At 36.3% G+C, this 14,985-nt stretch overlaps 1 protein-coding gene across 1 annotated transcript in view; it reads right to left on the minus strand.

Annotated features, from left to right (window-relative positions):
• uchl3.S (ubiquitin C-terminal hydrolase L3 S homeolog) overlaps positions 1-14,985 on the minus strand; it is a 31,608-nt gene that overhangs the window by 16,122 nt on the left and 501 nt on the right. The window contains exons 2-7 of the mRNA XM_018249910.2: positions 14,760-14,971; positions 14,663-14,674; positions 9,210-9,338; positions 3,963-4,119; positions 2,346-2,431; positions 175-222 (exon numbers count right to left, since the gene is read on the minus strand). Of these exons, the coding sequence (XP_018105399.1) occupies positions 175-222; positions 2,346-2,431; positions 3,963-4,119; positions 9,210-9,338; positions 14,663-14,674; positions 14,760-14,801 (474 nt within the window). The 5' untranslated portion in view covers positions 14,802-14,971. The remainder of the gene's footprint in view (positions 1-174; positions 223-2,345; positions 2,432-3,962; positions 4,120-9,209; positions 9,339-14,662; positions 14,675-14,759; positions 14,972-14,985) is intronic.

Below are 14,985 nucleotides of genomic sequence, written 5' to 3' on the forward strand. Positions count from 1 at the left end.
AGGATGTTCTGAGAGCAACTCCATTTTAATACATGCTAGCAAACACGAAACAGCAAGAAAAGGAAGTTCTTGCAAAAATGCAGATTATTTTAATTGTTGTATTCATTTCTTAACATCTAAAAGTATAACTGCATAAAAATACATCCACAAAGACCACAAAAACGAACGTCATACCTCAGACTGTCCTTCCTGGGCACTGCTTTCATGTGTAACACGTATACTCTAAATTAGAAACATAATAAATATTAACAGTCACAGTGCAGGATGAACTATACAGGGTGCTATATAAATAACAAGAGGTACAAATAACAACTTGTAAAATTAATAAAATGGTGCTTGCCAAAATCAGGGAGTGGGCATGTTGCCGTTATCTTCTGCCTAGTGATTTGCTCTTTTTCTCTTTCTAGGATATCTACTTAAATTATTTATATAGTCTGTTGCAATTGTGTGCATTATACATTTATGCAACCCACACCCCATTTAAGATAAGCCTACCTGGATGATGTGTGGCATTCATAAATGGACCAGCCATTTGCAACGCCTGTTTATTTCTTCCTAAGTAGCAGCTGCATGTTACTCCAACTTGTTAAAGACAGAGAACTGGCTACAAAGAGTGGTGGTAAATGGAACATTTTCTAATTGGACCAGTGTTGTTAGTGGAGTACCGCAGGGCTCTGTACTAGGTCCTTTGCTTTTCAACTTGTTTATTAATGACCTGGAGGTGGGCATTGAAAGTACTGTTTCTATTTTTGCAGATGATTCTAAATTGTGCAGAACTATAGGTTCCATGCAGGATGCTGCCTCTTTGCAGAGTGATTTGTCTAAGTTGGGAAACTGGGCAGCAAACTGGAATATGAGGTTCAATGTTGATAAATGCAAGATTATGCACTTTGGCAAAATAATATAAATGCAAGTTATACACTAAATGGCAGTGTGTTGGAAGTTTTCCTAACTGTGAAGGATTAAGAGGTTTTGTAGATAACAAGTTGTCTAATTCTGGGCAGTGTCATTCTGTGGCCACTAGCAAATATACATAAAAAAAGGGGATTAACTCAAGGGATGAAAATATAATTATACCTCTTTATAGGTCCCTGGTAAGGCCTCATCTGGAGTATGCAGTGTAGTTTTGGACTCCAGTCCGTAAGAGGGATATAAATGAGCTGGAGAGAGTGCAAAGATGTGCAACTAAACTGGTTAAAGGTGTGGAAGACTTAAATTATGAGGGTAGACTGTCATGGTTGGGGTTGTTTTCTCTGGAAAAAAGGCGCTTGCGAGGGGACATGATTACACTTTACAAGTACATTAGAGGACATTATAGACAAATAGCAGGGGACCTTTTTACCCATAAAGAGGATCACCGTACCAGAGGCCACCCCTTTAGGCTGAAAGAAAAGAATGTGGTTGTTCTTTACAGTCAGGACAGTGAGGTTGAGGAATACACTGCTGGGTGATGTTGTGATGGCTGATTCAGTTAATGCTTTTAAGAATGGCTTGGATGATTTTCTTGGACAGACATTATATCAAAGGCATATATATATCTATATATATCTATATATATATGTATATATATATATATATATATCACATAGGTGACGGCACTCCACAAATAGTCAGGATACACAGGTCATCTAGTCATATTCAAGGTTTATTGGTGGACCAACGTTTCGATTCCGTATTGGAATCTTCGTCAGGGTCATAGGATTTTGAATACTTTATTTAAATCAAGAGTGTTCATACTTTACTACTTTTAGTGATGTTGTCCCGTTATAATCTACATCCATAAAAGCATTGTTTGCATTCTGTTCTATGGAAAATATGACTTAAATATTTATTTAATGAGAAAATATATATATATAGCTATAACAGGTATACCAGTTATGCAAAAGGCTCCGAATTATGGAAAGGCTCCCGTGGACTCCATTTTATCCAAATGTTCCAAATTTCTAAAGAAGATTTCCTTTTTCTCTGTAATAATCTATTGATCACCAGCTAAAGGTCTACTGGTAGATCCCAATCTACCTTTTGGACATACATGCCTTAAATATTGTGACTTTCATGGTTATGAAACGTCTGACTAACAATGGAGTCCATGATTCACCTTGTGTGGTCTATTTAAATAGGTCTGTGTGTTTTTATCTGCGGTTTCTGTAATTTTCTTTGCCTTGTCTGCATGTAGCTCCATGAGTACAGGGGATTCTGTTTTCTTCCTTTTTCATTCATTTATCCTATTACCCCTGGGTAGCTCCCACCCAAATTTGGGCTATTTAGGGACAAGGTTTAGTGTATATATAGAGTGCATCAGGGGTACCGGGTGATTCATTGTTTTTCATGATAATTTTACCAACCTCATCTTTTTCTAGGAATCTGGCCCTTTCTTCTGGATTCAATGAAAGAGACTCTTCAAGAAACTTCTTTAAAGCAGAGTCACATTCTGGAAGCAAAAACAGTAACAGTGCTCAGTACATAATTGCCATACATTTTGAACCAGCATTATATAAGGACCAACCCAACATACATAAGGACCAACCCTGGTGATAACCTGGCTATTTGTTAAATCGTATTGCTCAAGGCAGGCAGTATTCCCATTGCACTTGGATAGCAATTAAGTATAATATGTAACCGTAACATAATAAAATGCGGAGAATTTCCAGGGGATATTCCAATTTTTTTATGAAATGCATTCCAGCATGTGTTGAAAGTCTACATGAACTGTGATGTGATCCACAATGATTTCTCACAATTAATGCCATTTTACCCTGAACTGTGGTAACAGCGGAGAATGGAATCAGTCTTCTGATAATGATAAGAGCACCACAGGCTATACAGCATGTAACTTGTAAGACTTATAGGAGAAGGAAAGTATTTTTAACTTGGGCGTGCCAAAAGTTATGCACCTCCAAGTGGTTGTATTTACTTACCTGACACACTGGGCCGGTGCTCCTATCAGCAGAAAACTGCACCGACCCGGAGTTCTGCCTTCTTTGTTCTTTAAATATCCCAGGGCAGACGCATGTGTAGTAGAATGAAATAGCCGCCTTTTTTGTTAATGTTTGCTGTTTCACTCTATGGCACATGCGCATCCACGAGAAGAAAGAAGAAGCAAGAAGAGGATCGCTCCATGGTGCTTACTGGAAGAACCCCAGGCCAATGCAGTTTAATGTCAATAGGAGCACCATCCCCAGGTATCAGGTAAGTAAATACAATCACTTGGGGATGCCTGACTTTTGGCACCCCAAGCAAAAAATTACTTTCCTTCTTCTTTAAACTACCCAAGATGCCTGCTAGTGGATTTCAAAAGTATTCAAATGGCTCCAGGTCTGCCAGAGGGGCATGTAAAATGGCATAGACATGGGCCTGTGGGGTTGTTTGGGCCTCTGTGTATTTGAAATTCCAAGGCCTATTTTGAATACCAGTCAGGACCTGTAAGGCTCTGCCGATTTGTTATGGGCCACATTTTTCTACTAGATTTAAGTTTATTAAGCAGCAAAGTATGGGAACTGATGACTTACTTACACAGATACTGTCCTCAAAGTAGTATATAGACCATCACTGTACTGCATGATAACTACAATAGTTTCAGACTATATATAAGATTACTATATCATGAGTAAAATCAGGTACACTTCTAGAAAATCCAATTTGATGGGGTACTTTATACACGAGTCTTAGATTTTTTTAAATGATTTGGTAGCTGCTAAGACAATAATCAGCAATGTATACCTATTTATTATTTAACCATGGAAAATAAAAGTGACCTTTCTATGACTATAATTCTTTTGCCTTTTTCAAAACTGAATAAATAAATATAAATAAAATCAATAAATATAAATAAATATACATAATTAAATGTATACTAATGCTATGTTAAGAAAAAAAAACTATAATCGGATCTCAATGCCAAGGTTATATAGCCACCTACAGGGTAGATAGTGCAAGGCTATACAGAAAGTTAACATATTTACCAAAATTCAGCTTTTCCCTGTTGTTTGCCACTGCGTGAATAAGGCCAATTGTTCCACAGGCGTTGCGTATGGTTTGTTTCATGAAGTAAATGGAAGAATCCAATTCTTGCCCATGGGATTTAATTTTTTCTTCTTCTTCTGTCCTGAATGATTCATACTGGTAAATACAAAACAAATCCGACATTTACTGAGTCCTACAAGAACAAAATTAACTGAAGTACATACAAATGCACAACTCTGATTAAATCTCAGGTTATCTATATAAACAGGCACTGTATGAACAATTCCCAAATAGGTTTTTCTATTTATCCTATGGGAGACAAAATACAATGCTACCGAAAGAAACCGCACAAAATTGCACTGTTAGTGAAATCAGCATGAACGATCAAGCAAATGATATTTAAAAAAAAAAATTCAGCAAAGCAAAATTTACATGGGACCATGGTATTACACCTACTACCAATAAGAGCATCACAAGAATGAAAAGATAGCATGTATCATTTTAAAGAATTAAGCATTTTCCTGTATCAGATTAATACCTTGCTATGATGTTCTAACATGATTTATTCTAAAAGAAGGGACAAATCAGGTGCAGATGTGTTAGCCCGAGGAGCCCAAGGTTCCCAAATTTTTAGAAATGTATTGTGGGAGTCAAATATGGCAGTCAGTTTTTCATGTATTGTTTTATTGATAAATTGTGCCTTTAATCTGGGAGTTGAAAAAAAAGGGGTGAGCCACGATCTGCCAATTAATTGCTTAGCTGCTATTAATAAAAAAGCAATTAATATTTTAGAATTGCCATTAATATTGGGGATCCACTGATTGAACAGGGTTTCAGGCTAATAGAACATTTTTAGTTTCATCCCAAATACCTTATGTGTTTTTTAGCCCTCACTTTTGTTAAAGGGGCTGTTCACCTTCCAAACACTTTTTTTCAGTTCAGTTGTTTCCAAACTGTTCACCATAAATAAACACTTTATGCAATTGCTTTTCATTTTTTTTACTGTTTTTCCAAAATTGAAGTTTAAAATGTAATATTCCGGTCTCTGGTGTTTAAGTCTGGCAGCTCATAATCCAGATGCAGATTGCAACATGTTACAATTATATTACAGTTATATTAGTTGATAATTCCTCAGCATTGTCTGTGAAATACTGAAGCTAGCAAATATGGCTGCTCCGCAGCTCATTCATACACTTTACCATAGCCTTTAAGGGTGCTCTGCCACCAACATCCTGACCGTGTCCCCAACTATTTTGATCACAAATAGGCAGCACTCCAGGCTAAAACACAGTGATTTATTGCAACAGGCTATAGGACATTATGGCTTAAAGGAACAGTTCAGTATAAAAATAGGTATATAGATAGGTTGTGCAAATTAAAATATGTTTCTAATATAGTTAGTTAGCCAAAAATGTAATGTATAAAGGCTGGAGTGACTGCATGTCTAACATAATAGCCAGAAAAATATTGTGCAGCTCTCTTGGTTTGCACTGATTGGTTACCTGGCAGTAACCAATCAGTGACTTGAGGAGGGGCCACGTGGATCATAACGGTTTGCTTTTGAATCTGAGCTGAATGCTAAGTATCAATTGCAAACTCACTGAACAGTTATGTCCCATGTGCCCCCTCTTAAAGTTAGAGAGCTGCAAGGCAGGAAGTAGTGTTCTGGCCATTATGTTGCACATTCAGTCACTCCAGTCTTTATCCATAACATTTTTGGCTAACTTAACTATATCAGAAACATTTTTTATTTTGCACAGCCTATCTATTTACCTACTTTTTATTTTTTACTCTGAACTGTTCCTTTAACGTGTTCCGGGCGTGGTGCACTTATTCATAGGCAATTACTGTATCAATAATAACAGCTGTCTTTAAAGGGGTTGTTCACCTTCCAAACACCTTTTTTGTTTTCAGATTGTTACTCATAAAAAAAAAACTTTTTTCAATTACTTTCCATTATTTATTTTTTTAGTTTTTCCAAAATCTAAGTTTAAAGTTGAATGTTCCTGACTGTTGTTTCAGTCTGGCAGCTCAGTAATTCAGGTGCAGACTCTGAACTATTACAATTTTGCAACATTTAGTTGATACATTTCTCAGCAGCATCTCTGAGGTATGAGCAACTGTTGTATCAGTTCGAACTGCTGCCTGTAATGAAACCCAGAGATTCTGCTCAGCAGAGACAAAGATAAGAAATGTATCAACTAAATGTATCAATTTAGAACGGTTTACAGGGTCGGCGACCCCCCCCGAGCTACTTTAGAAGCTGAAACATGACACTTTGCACTTCAATATTAGAAAAACGGTGACACCGAAAATAGAAAGTAATTGGAAAAAGTCGCTATTTCTGGTGAACTATCTGAAAACAACTAGTAGTTTGAAGGTGAACAACCCCTTTAATAAAATTCAGGGATTCAACTCAGCAGGGCCAAAGATAAAAAAATTTACCAACTAAGATTTCAATTTAGAACAGTTACTTAGTCGGCGAGCTCCCACCCCCCCACCGGCTTGAAAAAGAAATAAGAATGTAAAAAATTGAACTTTAATATTAGAAAAATGGTCTTGAATAAAAAATAGAAAGTAATTAGAAAGATTCTTTATTTCTGGTGGGCAATCTGAAACCAACTGAACTGGAAAAAGTGTGAATTTCCATATAAATATATATGTATATACATACATACACTAATCACTATTGTTCTCATTATTCTTTTCAATATCTGTCCCAAATATGACTGGGTCAGAAACCAATTTAGAACCAAATTCCTATTTATACTACTGTGTTGTCCTGAATTGGCAAATTTTGACAATAGTATATATTCCTGTGAAAAATGGATATTGGTTCACCTTTAAGGTAACTTTTTTTTATGATATAAAATAGCCAATTCTAAGCAACTTTTCAATTGGTTTTCATTATTTTTTTTATAGTTTTATAATTATTTGCCTTTTTCTTCTGAGTCTTTGCAGCTTTCAAATAGATGTCGCTGGCTCCCTTCTAAAAAACAAATGCTCTGTAAGGCTACAAATGTATTATTATTACTTTTTATTACTGATCCTTCTATTCAGGCCTCTCCTATTCATATCCAGTCTCTTAATCAAATCAATGCATGGTTGCTAGGGTAATTTGGACCCTAGTTACCAGATTGGTTAAGATGCAAATTGAAGAGCTGCTGAATAAAAAGCTAAATAACTCAAAAACCATAAATAATAAAAAATGAAAAGCAATTGCAAATTGTCTCAGAATATCACTCTCTACATCATGCTAAAAGTTGGTGAACAACCCCTTTAAATATTGCTGGAATTATAGAAGTATGTTAAATATTGTATCAACTGTTCTGACATTTCTTTGACCCCAATAATGAGGACTTAATTTTGAAAGAATGAAACAGCAGTGTAATCTAAATGGTAATTATGATGCTAATTACACAAAGCTTTTTCTTTGGTTCTAAAAACCCAGAACTATAAAGAGAATGAAATGACTTCTGTCAGGCATTTGCATTAATTGTATGATTTATTAGAGGATAATTATGTAACAGAAAAGGCTAAATGCAGAAAGAAATTATGAATAAGTAATTGCCAAGATATTTCCTTTTTTCGATTTCTATGGCAATGGATAGAGAAGAGTGTTGTCTTCCTGCAGCTGGTGTGAAGTGAATTAATGAATCAGGGTTAGTATAAAAAAAACACAAATGAAAAAAACTGAAAATTGCTTGCTATAAAATTTTAGCAGGATGTAGAAAAAGTCTTCAGCAGCTGTACCATTCCCAAAGCATACAATTGCATCTATTACCACCATTTCTCCCCCAATGGTATCACAAAATGGCATTTCTTCATAGCATCCCATGATGTGTGTTTTATTTCAGTCCAGGTTGTTCAGGGTAATTAGATGATAAACTGGGCTCCTCCGTTTTTAAATAGATTCTCAATTTAATTGAGAAAAAAAGCTTGGGTTGAACCATTCTAGGAAATTCACCTTTTTGTTCTTGATCCACTGCTATGTGCAGGTTTTCCCCTGTAATGTTACATCAGACGGTTTTTCTTCAATGTTAGGAGGATGCGCAATCCATGCTGATGAAAAGCCACACTGTTTCAAACTGCCATCTCCATATTTCTTTATATGGACAAGTGGGGATAATGGCCAATAGGAAGGGACTGTGGCTGTGGGATGGCAGGTCTATTAGTGCTTCCACACAGGAGTTTCTCATGTGATTGTGTGCTATGGTTTTTATGTGATCCCATGTTTCCACTGCATGGGAACACAAGTTATTAGACCCCACCCTACCCTACCCTATAGTGACTACCCACCGAATTGCACTGAACACATACAAGACACAACACGAAAGTGCCCATTTATTAAGCTATGTAAAACGAAATTCCCTGAAAAATCTGTGTAAAAATCTGTGTTCCATCTGCTTTTGCCAGTTAAGTCTGGTGGCATGGGTATCACTGGGGGGTGTACACATATACATGTGCAGTAGAGTACATAGGAGGCAAAAGCCTAACTTTAACTCTACTATGCATGAATGTGGCCCAGGGCAGCCTCTAGGGCAGTGCATTTTCCAGCAAAGGAGCATTGGGTGCAGGATCGGAGGTTAGAAATGATGCTTAAAGGAACAGTAACATCAGAAAATTAAAGTGGTTTAAAGGAACGACAATATAATGTACTGTTGCCCTGCACTGGTAAAAATTCTGTTTGCTTCAGAATTGCTACTATAGTTTATATAAACAAGCTGCTGTGCAGTCATGGGGGCAGCCATTCAAGCACAGACTACACAATAGATAACAGATAAGTTCTGATGAATCCCATTGTATACTACAGAGCTTATCTGTTATCTGCTATGTATCCCATGCCTTTTCTCCTTTTTTAGCAATGAATGACTGCCCCCATGGCTACACAGCTGCTTGTTTATATAAACTATAGTACAGTTTCTGTTGTACCAGTATAGGGCAACAGTACTTCATATTTTCATTACTTTAATTTTTTGGTGATACTGTTCCTTTAACAAATTGCCACCCTTTAGATAGCCTTGTCCTTCAAACTTTTCCCCCAACATAACACAATTTCACCAACACTGAGTTTCTATGTCTAAAAGTATAAATATCAAAGAACAAAAGTTCAGTATAGAATATGGTATTCAGAAAATAATGCTAGCATTGGTCAAAGGTGTGACTAAATAAGCAATGCACTCTGTATACAGATACAAACATCAGCTTGCAATATGTATTTTGCCAGCAACAATTAATCACATTACCTTTTCTGTCACTGGGAAGAGTAGTAAAACAGCACAGACAGGTCTGGGGACCATGCCGAGAAGTTCAGGGTCCAAGCCATAGACATCTACAAACTGCCAGCTTGTGCCAACACCTAACTGTTTGAGAAACTGAAAGAAATATGTATATTGTTAAAAAAAAATACAGTCGAATTTGAAATTATGCAGCCAGACAGCATGATACAACTTGGACCTTTATATGCGCTAGCATTCTCAAACTGCGAGTTCAGCCTCACTTCAGCACAAAACTGGTGAGGCACAGATACGTTTGTTTCCTACAATACATGGCAGGTTTGGCTGCAAAGCCTTCACAGACTATTTATTATGCAAATGCATTAGAATCTGCCAGGAAATTATTTTTACTGTATTTGCTTTGGTTGAATATAGTAACTTGCAAACATATCACAAATGTATATTTGTTTCAAGTGCATAATACTGCCTGTATCACTATAGGCTGCCCTATGATATTTTTCTATGGGCTATGCAAGAGAAATACCTCTGGAATTAACATATTTATTAAGGCATAGATTGAATGTTAAATAATTTCAGAACAACATGTGTGACAGCGAGGTTGGAAACCTTGTGTGCAAATGAACAGAAATATAGTGCTTTCTGTCATGTCAGAGCGCCTAAAAACTGTTGCATTTTAATTATTTTTTTTTTTTTAAATCTTACAATTTATTTTAGATTTGTACATAGGATTTCTGTCAATAATAAAAATGAGAGGAAATTTAGGGCCCCAGCTCATCTTTGTATTTTTCATTATTTAATAGTTACACTGTATTCTGTCTGTTTCTTTTTAATGTTGATTTTAAGATCTAGATCAGTCTGACATTTGCACATCTAGTAACTAAAAATACACAATGTTCGCTTTACTGGCATTATGGTTAATGCCACACCAGCCTGAGGATAAATGCAGGTCAAGAATCAGACCTTACACTTGCAGCCTGTCAGAGGGCCTCATACATTGGCCAATATTCTGCCCACATTGAGGTAAATTTATCAAAGAGTGAAGTTAGAGATCACCAGTCCCCTAGAGTGAAATTCCACCACTCTCCATTCATTTCTATGGCATCTTTAAAAGAGTATTTATCAATGGATGAAAGTGAAAGTTCATCCTTTGATAAAAATGCCTTTCAAAATCCCATAGAAATGAACGGAGAGTGGCAGAATTCCACTCTAGCAGACTGTGCCGATCTTTAACTTCACTCTTTGATAAATATACACCTTTTATCTGCCTGAGAATGGCCAGATTAAGGCTGATTGAAAAATTAAGGACGAATCTTGGCATGGGTGTGCCCTTGTTTTACTCAACTAAGAAAGCCAATATAAAAAGAGGTTAGTGCTTTTAAATCTCATAATTAATGTTGCCTCAATAAAAGCTCCTCTTTATTAATATTTCTGAGACAATAATGATATGAGAAGGGCAACCTTTCATCATTTTGGGCATAATAACTGGTTATATGTTCCTTATAATAATGTCTATCCAATTTTTTAACCTTGCTCTATAGTTACCAAAGTTTTAAAGATGTTCTTGATTGTGATGATAAAAAAAGCAATTAATCTTCAAAACAGTACCATCAAACACAAGGCCACTCCTGTATAGATATATATAATACAGCAGAGGACACACCTATAGAGCAGACAGAGTTCCCAAGTGCCTGCACTCTAAGGGGTAGATTTATCAATGGTTGAATTTCAAATTCAAATTTTCAAGTTTTTTTATGGCAAAAAACTGTCAAATTCGACTAGGGAGTTATCAAAGTTCAATTCAAATTTTATAAAAAAAAAATTCGAGATGCATCATACTCTGGAATGAGTCAATGGGAGAGGTCCAGGGATCAATTTGATGATGTTTGCAGCCTTCCTGACATTCAAGAAAAAAACTGAATTGAGTTTTTTTAAATTCAAATCGAGTTTTTCTAATTCTAATCGAATTTGATTTCAGTTTTCGGGCCGATCCTATGGCCAGTTTTAAAAATTCGATTTTTATTATAAATTTCGATTGGTCGAATTTAGAGTTCATGGGAGTTTAAAAAAAATTCACATCAATTCGAAATTGGACCCTTGATAAATCTGCCCCTATAGGTTGTATTGTGCATAATGAAATAAACGTATACATAAATTGAACATAAGTTGAATTTTAACACTGAGCTCTATTAGTAGTGACACCTGGTGGTGAAATTGAAATCAAAAGAGAAATCAAAGTGCAGGACAAATCCACAGCATTATTCTTTGACTGCAAAAATTTATTGGGAACGTGAAGAACACAATAAATAAGTTCCCAATATATTTTTGCAGTCAAAGAATAATGCTGTGCATTTGTCCTGTACTTTGATTTCTCTTTTGATTGACTCTATTGGGGGATTGACACAGGATAACCCGCAGGACAACCGGTACCAAGAAACTAAACGGTGAGCTGCAGCCTATTTATAATATTCAATAGACTGTGAAATTGAAATCATGTACTTCACAAGAAAATGCTGAAGTGAAGATAAAAACTAAACTAGGACTTTTTGGAGCCATGAAGGATTGGCATGTTGTTAGCATGTTGGTATGATGTCACAGTTGTATTATCCTTGAGAAATGCTGGTTTGGATACAGTAAAATGATGTTAAATAAATGTCATAAACGAATCATGCAATTGAATAAACATTTCAGTAACTACAGTGTGACCTTACTCAAGGACCTGTGCTTTTAATAATTTTTTGTTGTCCTTGCAGTGGGGCAGCTATTTTTGATGTTTTTTGCACCTCTGGGCTGTGTGTCTGTATATATGTAGATATATATATATATATATGTAGATATATATATATATATATATATATATATATATATGTAGATATATATATATATATATATATATATATATATATATAGGCAAGAATTTTCATATGCATAAATTACAGCAATCTGCAGCACGTACCATAAGCAATATATGGGGGGACCCTTTCTGCATGACTATTCCACCAATTCTATCACGTAACCTACCTCTGAATACAAGCCAAGTATATAATTTGTATACAACAAAACTATACAGTGTGTGAAAACTATACTGATCTCCATAATTAAACCATAACTAAGAGTTACACCCATTGTGGAATTACCTGAATGTCAAGTAATTTAGCTGTACTATTGTGCAATGTAACATGCCCTATTAATGTAACCATACAGTAGAAGTGTAAAGATGGCTATACTTTAAAAGATCCACTTGTTTGGCAAGGTTGCCATATGAGCAGATCTTTCCTTTATATGCCACCATGAGGTTGGTGATATTGGGCCAATCCAATCATTTGACCCTTGGGTCGGTTTTCAGCCATATATTGGTCAGGCAGTCCCATGGGAAGAAGTTTGAAGGGATTGAAACAGCAAGTTAGCTCTGTCTATGTACCTTTAAAGCATAAGATACATCCTGAATAGGCTCTGGAAATGAAGCATTGTTTTTTTTAAATTTATTTGTGCACTTGAGACTCTGTACCATCTTATATTTAGGGGGGGGTGGAAAAGAGGAAAATCACACACAATGCTTAGCTGCTAAGCCCCAGATGTATGGATCATTGCTCAATATGGAATAGGATACAGTCACATCACCACAGCTCCTCACGAATTTGCATGTATATTTTGATGCGGGCCAGTCTCTTCTAGCGACACCACTGCCCCAGCTGTTGTTAACAGAAATAGATCAAACTAAAATAAGACAGATGGTGTTTTGGGACCTCATCCTTTCACTGCTGCCCCTCTCATAGAGACATATATATTTGGCCCTTAATGGCTGCAACACTAGTACTGCTGCAAACAGCCAAAATTCTATAATCCACTATAACTTGCTTTACTATCTAGAGTAAATCACCTAGCAACAGTAGGCATTGTACAACTAGAGTACCCAAACTACTAGCTAGGGAACAGTTTGCATGCATATACCATTTATGTACCATGAACAATTGTAACTTGCACATCTATGGAAGGACGGAGTGTTCTAACCAACATTCTCTCTAATTTCTTCTTGGTCTTGTGTGCAAAAACAATTATTGTGTGCACTTTTTAGAATCATGTGCGCACTTTTAAAAAACTGGTGTGCACACATCAAAATATATTTGTTATGCTGTATAAAATGAAAAAAAGATGTAAAAAACCTGTGTAAAATAAATGGCGAATTTATCAAGGTGTATTTTCTTTTTCGCAATGTGAACGCCACATTTTACACTGCTTCATATCTTTGTAAGCAACTTCTGGAGAAAGTTGCGCAAAGGAAAAGGGCAGAAAAAATACACTATTTTTATGCTGTTTTACCGGTGATGCCTGGTGAATTATTCCTGTTTTTTACACCACATAATAAATCTGCACCTATGTGGTTTCACGTAAAGTTCTTTGTGCGCAAACAGCTTAAAGGGAACGGTGGTTCTAACCCTGCCGTTAACCTTTTGTGGTTTGATGTGCTTCTGCAAAAAAAATACTCCCACTCTGCTTTGGGTACAACTATAAACAAAAATATTGCTATGGCTCCATGTTGGGTTTTTTGTGTGATTTTTAATATGATGTAATAAAACTTTTTTTTATATAAAAAGCATGGATATAGATATTTTTGAATTTGTTTTTACCTCCGTTTAGTCACAAGTGGTCTCTTACATGCTATAGTATATTTACTATATATATACTGAGTTCTGTGAGATGAGATATATGAGCTTATTGGCTCAGATACCACACAAATTGAGGCAAAGTTGTAGATCCCCCTTAAACCTTTGTCAAGACAAAAGGTATAATGTCAATATCTTTTGCTTATACAATTTAACTTGCAGAACTTGGAGTGGTACTTCAAGAGCATCTCCAGTGTCCAGATATGAGAGATTCAAGTTGGTCACAAAAGAGGGCATATTTACGAAAGAGTGAAATGAGAGTTCACCACAACTTACTAGTGGGGGACATTCTCCAGCTCTCTATTCACATAAACAGGATATTTTGTGGTATATTTATCAGGTGAAAACAGAATTTTCATCTTTTGATAAATATGACCCTAAAAATCTTATATAACAGAATAGACAGCCGTGCAATTTCCACCTGTTTGATGACTATGTCTCCCTTTATGGATTTGATAATTGTACAGTTTGGCAACAGGATAATAGCGGATATCTGTAAAAATGCTATTGCAGATGTTTGAGGTAGGTCTTTCATAATGGTGAAAAGAAGAAAAAAAAAAGTTTATTCAACGTTTCGGCCCCTGTCTGCGGGTCTTCTTGAGGAAACGGCCCACAGACAGGGGCTGAAACGTTGAATAAACCTATGAGTGCGGTTATTTTTTCTTATTATATATATAGTCCTTACCTGTGTCACCCAGAAACCATTTGGCTTCCAGCATATACTTACAATTTTTCTTTAAACCTGCCTATGTACTGCAGTCTGCAGAATTTGAGCTCTTCCTACACACACAGCGCACTCACCTGGTTTATTACCTGCACAGAAGAAAAGAGAACATGTTACGGTCTGTACAGGCAAATGAATGTGTAATACACAGTCACACTGCATCTCATCGCTTACATCGGGATTGGCTTCCAAGGGCAGCCAGCGCATGGATTGCATGATGGGAGTCTACAGATGGTTACTGTAAGTGCATAGGATATAGCCCAGATCTAACACAAGCAGCCTGTCTTCTGTCTGCTAAACTTGACCTGAGGACGAGCCAACTTGCAGTCAGGGGGAGAACAGGAGCGGCGAATTCCACGTCACGACACAAGCAAATCCAGTTATTACTAAGGAGAATAGA

The sequence above is a fragment of the Xenopus laevis genome, chromosome 2S, assembly GCF_017654675.1.
Source record: "Xenopus laevis strain J_2021 chromosome 2S, Xenopus_laevis_v10.1, whole genome shotgun sequence".
NCBI classification, from domain to species: domain Eukaryota; kingdom Metazoa; phylum Chordata; class Amphibia; order Anura; family Pipidae; genus Xenopus; species Xenopus laevis.